General features: G+C 22.0%; 5 protein-coding genes across 5 annotated transcripts; 1 reads left to right on the forward strand and 4 right to left on the reverse strand. All coding sequences in view use genetic code 6, as the record gives it.

The window, feature by feature from the left end:
• Positions 1 to 1051: 1051 nt before the first annotated feature.
• On the reverse strand, positions 1052 to 1639 carry TTHERM_00670130 (hypothetical protein; the record flags this gene model as incomplete). Its single annotated transcript, XM_001026334.2, has 1 exon — positions 1052 to 1639. The coding sequence occupies one exon, from the start codon at positions 1637 to 1639 to the stop codon at positions 1052 to 1054; it is 588 nt and encodes a 195-aa protein (XP_001026334.2).
• Positions 1640 to 1872: 233 nt separating this feature from the next.
• On the reverse strand, positions 1873 to 4707 carry TTHERM_00670140 (hypothetical protein; the record flags this gene model as incomplete). Its single annotated transcript, XM_001026335.1, has 1 exon — positions 1873 to 4707. The coding sequence occupies one exon, from the start codon at positions 4705 to 4707 to the stop codon at positions 1873 to 1875; it is 2835 nt and encodes a 944-aa protein (XP_001026335.1).
• Positions 4708 to 4943: 236 nt separating this feature from the next.
• On the reverse strand, positions 4944 to 6721 carry TTHERM_00670150 (hypothetical protein; the record flags this gene model as incomplete). Its single annotated transcript, XM_001026336.2, has 2 exons — positions 4944 to 6591; positions 6654 to 6721. The coding sequence occupies 2 exons, from the start codon at positions 6719 to 6721 to the stop codon at positions 4944 to 4946; spliced, it is 1716 nt and encodes a 571-aa protein (XP_001026336.2).
• Positions 6722 to 7267: 546 nt separating this feature from the next.
• Positions 7268 to 8608, forward strand: TTHERM_00670160 (replication fork protection component Swi3; the record flags this gene model as incomplete). Its single annotated transcript, XM_001026337.3, has 3 exons — positions 7268 to 7645; positions 7794 to 7916; positions 7970 to 8608. The coding sequence occupies 3 exons, from the start codon at positions 7268 to 7270 to the stop codon at positions 8606 to 8608; spliced, it is 1140 nt and encodes a 379-aa protein (XP_001026337.3).
• A 1019-nt stretch (positions 8609 to 9627) lies between these two features.
• On the reverse strand, positions 9628 to 12895 carry TTHERM_00670170 (ribosomal protein S9; the record flags this gene model as incomplete). The annotated part of the gene is made up of 9 exons (XM_001026338.3): positions 9628 to 9719; positions 9773 to 10184; positions 10244 to 10457; positions 10628 to 10786; positions 10867 to 11047; positions 11108 to 11437; positions 11539 to 12146; positions 12492 to 12570; positions 12757 to 12895. 9 exons carry the CDS (start codon positions 12893 to 12895, stop codon positions 9628 to 9630), a joined length of 2214 nt encoding a protein of 737 aa, XP_001026338.3.
• Positions 12896 to 13648: the final 753 nt, after the last annotated feature.

Here is a 13648-nt window from a genome sequence, read left to right on the forward strand (position 1 = left end):
TATTATTTAAAATTGATGACAAAAGCTTCTACAAGATTAAATTCGAATTTATTTTTACCTGTTTAAGTTATTTTCATATGATACTTAAAATGATGAAAAGATAATTTTATTTAATAAACTCCAATAGAATTAAATTATTTAATGATATAAAGACTGAATGATGTTTAATTCTTAGATTGGCAAAAATATTGATCTTTTTTATTAAATGTAAATTTTTCTGTACAGTTTACTTTATTATCTTTTCCAAGTATTAAGAAAAGAAGTATAATATATTTCTCATTAAAATGATCATCATCATTATTATTAAACTTATTTATGTAATTTTTTAAATCTTTAACAGTGAAATTTTTGCCTTGAAATTCTTTGTTAATCTATTATATTTATTGTATAAACATTTAAATTTTGCAAAATACTTGTAAATCTTTTTGGTATAGTTGTTCATGTGGAAAATAATATTGAGTTGCATATTTATTATTTAATTTTTCTTTTAATGATATTTTTTTTTTATTTTGATCTTCTTTTCTAAATTATTTGATTCTAGATAAATCTAGATTTTTTATCATATCGAAGAATTATTTATTATTTTCACATTCAATAAATTCTTAGAATTATTATATTCTTTTATTGTAAACATTTATATTTTACTAAATTTGTTACTATATTAATTAGTTAAATTAGTCATTTGTTTCATCTTCATTTAAAGTTAATTGGAAATTATTCGGCTTCGAAGAATAGAAGAAATTATCAGCAATTCCTATAATATTTCCATATAAATTAACATAATATTATACAATTCCATAGATGCTTAAATTAGAATCTGCTATTAATAATTGTTTATTTTCTTACATTTAATTTTATTATTTTATTTGTTTTTGTGTATAAATTGATTATATTTTTTATATTATATTTCAATTGTTTCACATTTCAATTTTTTATATTTTATTTGAGATTTGAGATTTGAGATTTGAGAATTAAAAAATAAATAATTAAAATAATTAAAATTAAATTCAAGTCAAATCAATAAAAAACAAATAAAAAACAGATAAAAAAATCAAAATAATAATTCATCAATCTAATCATAATCGAAATCTTCTTCAGGTTATGCGTTTTAACTATCCTGATTATCTGATGAAAACCCAGAATATGTGGTATCGTTATCTTAGTTTATAGTATAAAAAGTTTCTTTATCATATATACTTTAATCATATTCACTATTATCTTCCTCTTCTACACTAAAAATTTAATTTACATGCATTAAAAGTGGTAAAATATATTATTTATTTTCGTTCTAATTATAATCTAGTTCTCTCAATGCCCTTGAAAATAAGAGAATATATTTTACAGTATTATTCGCTTGATCTAGATCATATGAAGAAGGAATAAGAAACTTAATGTCAATCAGAACCTAATTATAATAATCCAACTAAATCTATAATTTTACTTTCTATTATTTATAAATTAAATTTATTATTTATTCATTCTAATCAAAAGTTTATTTTTTTTCTATGCTTATTTATTATTATTGAGAATCTTAGATTTTTAGCATGAATTTGTGTATCTAACTTAATATTTTACTATATTCAAATTCACCTTGATATTCATAATTATATATTTAGTAATATGTTGAAATTTAGATCATTTTTGATGTAATTTTTTGTTATTTTTTCTATTGTTTTATTTTATATTTAATTTATCATTCCTATTATTTTTTTTTCATTTTTTTAATAAATTAATAAAAATATAATTTTTATTTTTTTTTATTTATGTTTTTATTTTTTTTTATTTTTTTTTATTTTTTTTATTATTTTTTTTTTCTTTTTTTTAAATTTAGATATAATATCGTAAGTTCATAAATTCATTACATGTAGCAGCTCAGACAAAACCGAAAAAATCTCCGTTTTCCATAGCCTATAGATTTCTTCTTAATTCTTCAATTTCTTCAATTTCTTCTGCGAAGGCTATTTATTCATTTTAGAGTTATTATTCGGATTATTGTTGAATTTCATTTGTTTCTTGGTTATGGGTCATAGCTTCTTAGTTATAAGGTATAGCTTCTTAGTCATAAAGTATAGCTTCTTAGTCATAAAGTATAGCTTCTTAGTAGTCATAAGGTATAGCTTCTTAGTTTTAAGGTATAGCTTCTTAGTTATAAGGTATAGCTTCTTAGTCATAAGGTATAGCTTACTGATCTGATTAATAATTTTCATAATCTTCATAATCTTCATAATTTTCATAATTTTCATAATTTTCATAATTTTCATAATTTTCATTTTCAATCCCATGATTATCCTATTCATCTTATTTTCTAAATCTTCTCTTTGTAATATTTTCGAGATCATCAATATATTACATAGCAGTAATGTCATACTCTAAGGCAGAATATTAAAATTCTTAATTCTAAATTTCTTATTGATTATATTAAATTTTTTCTTCTTCTTCCTAATCTCCTTCGAAGATTTACCCTTACTATATTTGTGCGCTCTGTATGTTGTTTGGAACTAAACTATCGAATTTTTCGGTACTTCCATCGACTTTGCAAATACACTATTCTAAAATGTATTTATTCGATACAGTATTAATGAATCTAAAGCTCCATTACTTTTAATAATTTATTTATTTTTTGTTCATATTTTCTTTCAAAAATTCTTTATTACTACGATTATCTTTAGGATCAAACAAGTCGTTATATTGAATAATCAACTTTTATAAATTTATATCCAAGAATATATTTTAATATAAATAAAAATCAACATGGTCTTAAAAAAATATATCTTGTTGATCTTTTGTCAACATATGTTTATCGGAACCATACAGATATACTTGACGCTTATTATTTGTGACAATCTATTTATCATTATACATATTGTTAAAAATAATTCCAAAATCTAAACGACATATTTTCTAGCCCCAAACTTATTTTTAAAACATACTTTATCTTTAGCATATAAATAACATATTGTCTAATGATTTTTTATTTAAATTTCCATCAATATCTGTGATGATATTTTTCCAGAAATTATTTATTATTAACCCACTCTCAATAAAATAATTCAAGGCAAAGGGCTGTTAGAATAATTATTTAATTGCTCCGTATTATAAATTTTATTACATTATCTAACAATAAAATTTGTTATACAAATTTCTCTCTTATTATTAGATGTTAGAGTCTTAGATATATTCATAATATCTACATGGGCTAAAATATTCTCCACTGATAAATATGTTTTATTTTTAGAGTATATTGATTTTTCCTTCAAAATCAAAATAAAATAAGCCTCCTAAATTTTTAAATATTTTAGCATAAATATTCTTGTCGTGTTATTCTACATCCATAATGCCTCTTCCCCAACCTTTTTTTCCAATATCAGGATTTAGAGATGTTTGATATTTTATCATATCATAAAATAGATCATAGCCAGCTAGAAATTATAAGTTTTAAAACTAAATTTGGAATGTGAGCAGATCTGCAAATAACATTCTCTTGAAACCTTCATCACTATTCAATTCTTCTATAGTACAGTTTCTCTGAACTTAATTTTTAATTATATTTTAACCGATAAGAATAATTTGTGCATAATCAATTTTCTTTCCATTAATCTAACATTTTCTCAGTTCATTCAATGTTTCTGAGATTCTATTTTACTTATTAAGTTCATTAAATATTAATTCATTCTCGAAAAGTTTTGTTTATTATTATGTGAACTTACTTAAAAAATATTTAAATTAATAAGTATCTTCACTATTTGCTAATTTTTCTAATTGATTTTATTCTTATTGTTTTCTAGATACAAAATACTATTCAACATTGTAAACACTTTTAGGTACATGAATCTTGTCAATAATATAGTTTTTATTAATTTTCATCAGAGTTTCTTAGAAGATGAAACTATAACCTAAAATAAGGCATATATACGAAAAATATTCTTCTTTAATTTTTATTTATTCTCTTCCATAATTGTCTCTTGTAAACATTTCCCTGATCTTATCAAAACATAGATAGAATATAGATGTATTATCTAAATTGAGAAGATTTAAGATACTTATTTAGTCTTTCTAAATTTAATAACTTAAAACCATAGACAGATCCAAGATTTATTCATTAACCTCAAAACCTTTTGAAATAAAATTTTTTGGTTATGTATTAAATTTACAGATATTCACATCAAGTGAATTTTAAAAATCCTAAATTTTTTATACTATATCAGTCGAAGGATAAATTATTTAATCTCTAATTTAATAAACGTAGTTTGTCATATTCAACTTGGATTGAATATCATTTTTAAATTCAATCGCAGTTTCAAGAGCTTGACTAAAGAAATTTTATGGAGTTATTTTTTAGAATAAATCCTATAAATATTGTGGTGTGATATCGTTAAATAATTCCTAATTTTTTTTTATTTAGAAATTTTTTTAAAGAATAATTCTAATTTTTTATTAAGAGTTATCGATAAATTATTCTTTATTAATCTGGGAAAAACATTATTTTATCTCATCTCCAATCATTCTAATTCTTTTATGGAAACTTCTTATTTATTCTTAATTTTTCATTTTCTGAATCTCCTCAACATCATTACCAAGTTCAAAAATATTGAAAAATTCATGTTTGATTTGTTGTTATGATTCTTGCCACCAACAATTATCTGGGATATCTATTAAAATAGATTCGAGATTTTTCATTTAAGTTTAATACCGTGCACTGTTGCTCATTTTCTTACAATACTAGTTATTATATATTTCTATATTACTATATTGAAGTTTCACAATTATATTTTTTCAATTTTTTTAACAAATTAACAAATAAAAATATAATTTTTATTTTTTGTTTTTCCTTTTATTTTATTTTCATTTTTTTGTTTTTTTCTTTTTTTTTGTTTTTTTTTTATTTTTTAAATTTATATATTTTCAATTCATTCAGATATTATGTAAAGATATTAATTGTAATTTCAATCATCTAGGGAAATGAATCCAAAATTTTATTATTATTTATTCTTTTTATTAAATTGAGATTGCTTATAATCTAAATCAATTTCATCAGAATTAACCATTACATGGTCGTTGTTTAAAAAGCATATTTCTTCTTCTTCAATATTATATTGGTTCACGTCTTATGGAATATACTAATTCTTTTACTCTTCTTCTTATTCATCATTTTTAATATCTATATTGATTTTATTTTGATTCAAAATTAATTCATAATCTATACTTGGATTTATTGGATTTTTTATTATAATAGGCTATTTACTAATAGAACCATCCAAATTATAAAAGCATTTTTCTATTCTGCATTACTATACTTTTTTTTTACTTGATTTATTTAACTTAAAAATTCCAAAACCACTGCACTATGTCTTCTGAACTTAGTTTTGTTATTCAGAAATCTCTTCCATTATAGCTTTAATTAAATTAGAATCAAGTTTATATTCGTTTTGATTATTAATTCTCTTATTTTTTATCGTGTCGAGGATCATTCTTTGATCATTATTAGAGAACATAATATTGCAGAGAAAATAAAAATAAGCTTGATTTTCTAAAACGATATCGTGTCTTACTTGAAAACCTTTCATATACTTACAGATAGATTCGTATTATTCATATTATTTTTCTTTTTCATCTCTATAGAAGTCATACATGTATTCTCCAACTGTTACATTTTTACAGCTAAATTAAAAAAAATTCAATTTAAAAAGCTTATTGTATTTAAATTTGTCTTAATGGTAGATATCAAAAATATTATTCCAAAAATTGTTTGTTATTAGTCCATTTTCGAAAAAGCAAAACATTAAACTTGGTTATGTCATTAGTTGTTTTATAGCAGTCAATTACATTCTTTATTCAGAAATTTATAAATACATCATTTCATATAAATTTCTTTCATCTATTTAGAAACCTGAAACATATTAAGTTGGGTTTTTACGCAAAAAGAAATTGTAGTTAATGAATAAGCATTTACTTTCGAATAGCATGATATGATTTTGATAGTAATAGAATTATGCTTTTTATTTTTAGCTAATTTATGTGAATGCAGAATGTAAAAAATCATTGTAATTCATGTTTTTTCTATTAGTTAATATTTTACAAGTTTTTTTCATAAAACAATTCTTTCCCATGTAGTGTTCAAACAATTTATAACTAATAGAAAACTATAGTTATTAGAATTCTTATTGAAATGTGAACAAGTCGTTGAATAACATTCTCAGGAAACATTTGTCTTCATTCATCTATTAAATTGTTGATTTTCCTGCACCTTGTATTATGTTCTTTCCTATTTAGAGAATCTAAAAATGGTTGAGCTTTTAATTTTAAAAAGAACATTTTTATTGGAATTCATTAATAATATTTGTAATTTTCTTGTCTTTATTTATTTACTCGAAATAAAGTTCGTTAACAATTAGCTCATTGAAATGATCAAATATTTAACCAATATTATATTTTATTGTATGATCTTATTAAAACTCGAGGAATTTATTAAATATTTCAGCTCTATTTTTGAATCTTTAATCTATTGTGCCTTAGAATAACGTTGTGTTTTTGTTAGAGCTAACTTATTAGAAAAAGTCTCCACTAATTGAAACTTTATTAACGAATAAAATCCTGTTTATTTTCATTAAAGTAAATTTCGGGCATTAAATTACATAAGAATAAATTAATTCTACCAATTTCGCGGTGCGAAGCGCATGCGGAGCAAATTACTTATAGTTAATTATACTTCTAATTTCACCATTGATAATATCTTAACTAAGCTTATCTCTCAACTTTTAAGGTATGCTAAATTCTACAAATTTTTAAAGATACCCTTTAAAAGTTTTAAAATATGTAGAAGTAATACTTGATTGATTACATGTAATTTATATCAAGGTTTTAATAAAGATACAATAACTCTGAAATTTTAACATTTATAAAACTATTCGATAATTAATATCATTATTATAACATTCAATGATGATTGTTTACAAAAATCATTTCAAAATAGAGTAAATATACTTACTTATTAATTCAATAATAAATTAACTTTCTATTTCTCTAATAATTTTTAATATTTAAAATGATCATTTATTTATATTTTTAGTAAAATATTCTTTACTCTAAAATTAATATTTTTGAATTTGTGCGCCAAAAATTATTGGCCTGTCAATCAATGAATAAATAAATAGCTATTATTAAAACATCTATCTTTAATTTAATTTGATTTTACACCTAAATTAATAAAGATTGTCTTATATTAAAAAAAATCTAAATATCATTAGGCATTTTTAAAATATTATTATAAATGGACGATTCAGAAATAGGAAATATTTTTCCTGAAGATAAATACTATGAAGAAGAAGATGATGATAATGATCATTAACATAAGTTAGAAGATGGTAGAAAAAGCGATAAGATCAAAAATAATGAAGAATCTGAAGATGAAGATGATGACGATGAAGAAAGCGAGGATGGAAGTGAAAATGAAGATGGATCTAAAAAGAAAAAGAAAAAAAAGAAGGCCAATCTTCTTAAAGAAAAGAAAAAAACTAAAAGAAAAGTTGACATATTTAGATTCAAGGCGGATATGCTTACAAATTAAGAAAGAGGAATTAAATTTCTTTATGAAAACATAGAAAAAGCCAAATTGTTTGATAAAAATGAAAAAGGAATTTTTGATGAGGTAATATTTATTTATTGATGTGGTTGTTTATCTATTTTATTAAATCAAGTACAGACATTTATATTTTATATGAAAAATGATATGAAAAATGAAAGGATGCAAGATTTTTTAAAATTTACTTAAATATTTTTTCTTATAAATCAATAAGCTTAAAGCTCTTGATAAATTAGTTAACTACTATAAAGGTTGGCATTTCCACTTTATGCCTAAATACAGCTACTAATATTTTTTAGATAGATGCACTGAATTTGGTAAAACAAGTCTTATTAAAGTAACATATTAAAATTTTTAAAGTAGTTAATAATAGATAATTTTAATTATTAGACATATATGAACAACGTTAGAAGGATACATAAAGGTGAACTTTAATGGAAAGATTTAGTAGATTAAGTAGAAAACGAGAATTAATAAAATGAAAATGATCCAAATAATCCAAAAGAAGCAGCAGCATCAATAAATTAAAATTCTGGTTCTAATGCATAACCAAAAAACAAAAACAATAATAATTAAAGCGTACTGAATGATACTAACTTATCAAGAACTTTAGATTCTAATATTATTCCTAAGAATATAAAGGATATGTATCTACCTTCTAATAAACTACCTAAAAACAACAGTAAAGTTTATGAATCATCTTATGCTAGGTCAAATGACGTTTCTAGAAATCCAATTTAATCTCAATAATCACAAGATAACTCTTATTTAGATAAAAATAGCTTATCTTAAAGCTAAATTAAAAAAAAAAATTCATTAACCAAAGATCGCTCTATCCAAGAATATTAAGAAGATGAAGAATTAAATAAAATATAAGAGTATGATGATGAACTCAGAATTCTATAGGAAGAAATAGAAAAATAGTAAAAAATATTAGAAGAGCTAGATTAATAAAATCAAAATGATGAATCTGATGATATGGATGATATCAAAATTAAAAGGAAAAAGGATGATGATGATGATGATTGATTGTTTTGGAACTAAAAAATATATAAATATTTATAATATTAGTTAGCAACTAAATAAGTTATTTATTGTAAAGGTGCTTGATTTATTTATTTTGTAATATAAAAGCAAGTACTACATTTTCAAATTACTATAAAATTAATTTAAAAGAAAGAGAGTGTTAAATATTAAATATTCATATTTTAAATATTATTTTGAAATTCCCTTTTAATGAATAATATTTAAGCTTAATTTGATAAAAAAATTGGAAATAAATTTTTGAGAAAATTAAATATTTATTTAATTAATTAAAATAATTGTTTGTTTTTCAATTTTATTTAAATTTTATAAATAAATAAATTAAAAAATATTTTCTTAATTTTTATAAAAAAAAGTTGTTAATAACAAAACCTAATACCTACCTACTTTTGATTTCAAAACATTTTAATCAGTAAATAATTTTATCAGTTTTAAAAAAGATTTATAAATGAATTAAAATATTTTTTTATTGAATTCATTTAAAAATTAAAAAAAGAAAATTCATCAATGATTAAAGTAAATTATTATCAAACATTTAAAGTAATATTTTATCAATTATTATTTAAAATTTGGATTAATATTTTTATTCATTTTAAAATCGTGCTATTTCAATAAGTAAATATTTTACTTTTTTTTATATATTTTTTTCATAGATAAAGTAAAAAAACATCAAAAATTTTTTTTTTATATTTAATTTAAAATTATGCTTTTACAATTTTAATATTTTTTTAATCTTTTAGTTTGTAGATATGTTTCTTATTTATATTTAATATTAAAATAATCAATTAATTATTTAAATTTTGAAAATAAATTTATGTATTTGATTGAATAGCTCACTTAAAAAAGAACAAAAGATAGAATAAACTTGAATTAATAAATTACAATTAGTAAAAAAATAAATTTGAATACATTTTAAATAGAAATGCAAATTTAATTATAAGGTAAAAATGATAACTTAAACTATCTCTTGAATTTAAATAAAATACTTAGAGAATTAATATTGCTCAACGTCTAACGTAAGTGTGAGCTTTTCTGGCTTTATATCTACCAGTTTTCTTTCTTTCCTTTTGTCTGTAATCAGTACGAAGTAAATCAACTATTTAAAAACAAAAAATTTAGAAAAAAACTTAATTGAATAAAATTAATTACATTTCATGAAGATAGGTCTAAGGTTGGGATGTATTTAAGTGAGACCTCTAGCAAGAGCAATTTGGCAAGCATGAGATTGACCCATAACACCACCACCTCTAACGTAGAAATGGAGGTCATACTCACAATATTGGGTGGATAGTAGCATAGGCTTTAAGGCAATATTTCTGTTGTATGAATGAGTAAAGTAACGATAGAAAATTTCATTGTTAACAAATACTTTTCCTGTACCTTCTTTAATCACTACAAGGCAACTAGAAGTTTTTCTTTTACCAGAAGCAAATACTTTAATTCCTTGATCTTTTTCTTTTTTAAGTTTTTAGTATTTCATTCTTAATTATTCATCATCAATCAAATCAAGAGGGATATCTTCTAAAGTTGGATCGTAATAGAAGGGTGTATCATTCTTTCTCTATAATATTTAAAACAAAAAACTAAGCATGCCAATTTAGTTAAATTTAAATTTTTTACATCAGCAGGAACAATGACTTAAGCAATATCAAGTACACCGTCTTCGATTCTTTCAGTGAAATATTTAATTTCGTTCTAAATATAATGTCTGAAGAATGGGTCAGTCTTAATTCTTCTATAAAGTTCAATTTCGATTTAATTATCCTTAGAAAGATCTCTTTCACCACGTTTTCTATTTTCTTATTCCTTTGAATTGCTGCTACCATAATCAACACTTTTTAAATAAATTAATTAATATTTATTTTTAATATAATGTTTAATTATTTTGAAATAACAAACTTAACAAAATATTTTAATTGATTAAATTAAAATCAATTTAAAGTAAATCATCATCAAATTTAAATAGTAAAAATTTGTTTGTTTTATTTTAATTTGCTCACTTACATATCTAATTCTTTAGGGTGGAATCTGATATCGTTTTCATTTTGAACAGACTAACTGATTTATTCTTATTCGGGCATGCTTTCTGGGAAGATAGAAACGAAGTTATTATGGAAGTGTTTCCACATCAAATCTTCAGGCTTTAAATTTTCTTGTAAGAAGCTATATTTAAAATGAAGAAATATTTAACTATAATTAATATTTTTACTAAAAAATATATAAATATTTGATAAATTTCATACTTTCCTCTAAAATATAAGTCTTTATTTTGGTTCTTTTCTTTAGCGATCTAAACCTTAATAGAGGTAGAGGCTTAATCAACAAGGTAATCGATGTTTTTCAAGATTTCTTTAAATTCAGGTTTTGGGATAACCTCATCAACGAGGTTGTACTTATCAAGAATTGTTTTGATTTCTTATTCATCTTTTTGTATTTATTTATTTATTTTAAAAAGTTATTCTTTATTGTTCAAACTAATTTTACCCTTGGAATCAATTAAGAAGTCAATAACATTAAGAGTCATATCTTTTTTAACTACTTCTTTGCTTTTATCTTCTTCAGTATACATTTTTTCCTTATAAAACTTTCTCTTGTTATCATAATAGTTTTATTTAACTTTCGCCCAAATCAATTAGGTTTCCAATTATTTTCTACCTTAAGTAATGAAAGGATCTACAAGATCTTTAACTGTAGCTTTTTTGTCTTCAAAGTTGAAGAGAGGTTCAGAAAAGTTTGATTCTGAATCACTTTCTTCAGAGAAGAATGGATCATCTTAATCAATTCTTCTTGGTGGCTACTTAACCCTCTTTAAATCTTTTTTATAAAAATTAATTTAGCACACAAGCATGCTATAAGTAAAAATCAATGTTGGTTGAAGATATTTTATAATTAAAATAAATGAAAAAATTAGTTACTTGTGTTGAAACGAATTTTTTCTTAAATGTTGGTAATAGCACGATTCTTAGCTTCTTAAGAAATTAACTCTTCCTTAAATAAGGTGGAAATAGTTTGTGCAAATCCTTCAGAGTTGCCCTCCTTTAAGGCATTTTCGACAAATTCGTTGCTAGCCTTTGAAGAATCTAAATAGCTTGAAAGCTTGGATTTGGCCTATTATGAATTCCAGCCAAGCTTTTGGATTTCTTGGATAAGACGTTTAAGCAAGAATTAACGAGCTTCATTTTTGAAGGAATCAGCAACCTTTTCAGCAAGAATAAATTGATATAATTTAACAAGTTCAACATCGTTGTAAGCACCAATTTTTCTACATATAACTTCTAAAGTGCTGTAGAACTAACCAGTCTTAGTTGTAATTGATTCTTCTTTGATAAGTTCAATATAATCATCTAATCCAATACCATAAGGTAACTTAGTTTCCTCATCCAAAAATACATTTTCAGCAATAGCTTAAACTTCTTCTTTTTATTTTTTATATTGTCTTCCTTTTAATTTTTTAATTTTTTCTTCTCTTTCAAGAGATTGATTTATTCTCTTCATCATGTGGCTGGTATGTCTTTCAAAAATACTATTTTATCAAAAAATTTAAATAAGCAAACCAACTAACATTCTGAAATTTTATTGTATTTATCATTAATATTAATTAGTGCCTTCTATAATAAAGAATCCTATAATTAGTTTGCATAAACTCACACAAGTCTACCTTATGCATCAAAGGAGAACAAAAATATTATAAATTTTCTTTTAAATTAATTAGATTTAAAATGTAAATTGGAAACAAATGCGTTTTATTTTGCATTTTGCTTACAAAAAATCTAATTAATATTTTAATTTGCTCCTAATATTCTAATTATATTCATCTTATGTGAAGCTTAAAATATTTTATTTGAAACAAAAGTTATATAATTTCTACATTCTTTAGTCTCTTTGATTAGATCCAAATTTGGTTCTTTCAAAATCTCTGTATAATTTAGATTCATCGTCCTTACCATCTTTTTATAAAACAATAAATTCGTTAAAATTTTAATTGCGTTTTCATGTTAAGTATCTGATTTGCTAATATTTTCTAATTTAAAAGCCTTAAATAACTGTATTGCTCTCTATTTAAGAACATTCTCATTGATATATTTCATAGAGATTTAAATTTGCATATATATTTGTATACTAAATTATCATACCAGGGAATATAGGATCAACTTCAAAAAAATTTCTGCTTCTAATCTAATGCTAAGCAGCTTTAGAATTCCTAACACTAAACAAGCCTTTTAAAATATTTTAAGTTTAGCTGATAGCTAAAGATTTTCTAATTAGCATCATCCTTAGTGAGTTAAGATATTTAATTAAAAAGATTTGATTTTGTTTCTTAGTTCTTCTCTTTATTTCCCTTCTAATTGATTTTTTATTCAATCAAATATTGGTTTAGAGTATAAAAAATATTTGTTAAATTGACTGCATTTATCTTTGAAGAATTTCTTTCTCTTTCTTTTACCCCTAATTAAAATTTAAGTGAATTCAATAAGAAAAGACCTTGATATCTACTATATATATATATATGTATGTATATGTATATTATCACATCAAGATATAATTTCATTTAAAATTTATTTTTGTTATATTTTAATATGTTTTATTTCAAATAACTCCATTTTAAAAATATTTTTTTTTTTCGCTTGTTTACAAAAAAATAATATTTATTTTTTTTCAAGTGTTTAAATTAATCTAAAAAGGTTTCTCTTATTTTAATTTATATTTCTATTCTTAGTCTTTTTTTAAATTAATTTTTAAGCTAAAATGTTTTATGTTCAGTTAAGTTTACGGTAAAATATTTTTATAAATTGCTTTAAGCAATTATGTAAATTATATAGAAAATTGGATATTAAAAATTTCGTAATTTATTGTATTAGCTTTATTTATATTTCCCTTATTATATTTATTATGATATTTTAAGAAAAATTAATCGCAAATAAGGTAAATTTAATTGAATTTCTTATTTAGTTTCCTTTGAGTTTATATGTATTCAACACTCTTTCATAATTTTTCATCAAATTTTTTTTGATTAAACTAAATAAT

Source organism: Tetrahymena thermophila, assembly GCF_000189635.1.
Source record: "Tetrahymena thermophila SB210 genomic scaffold scf_8254028, whole genome shotgun sequence".
Classification (NCBI taxonomy): domain Eukaryota; phylum Ciliophora; class Oligohymenophorea; order Hymenostomatida; family Tetrahymenidae; genus Tetrahymena; species Tetrahymena thermophila.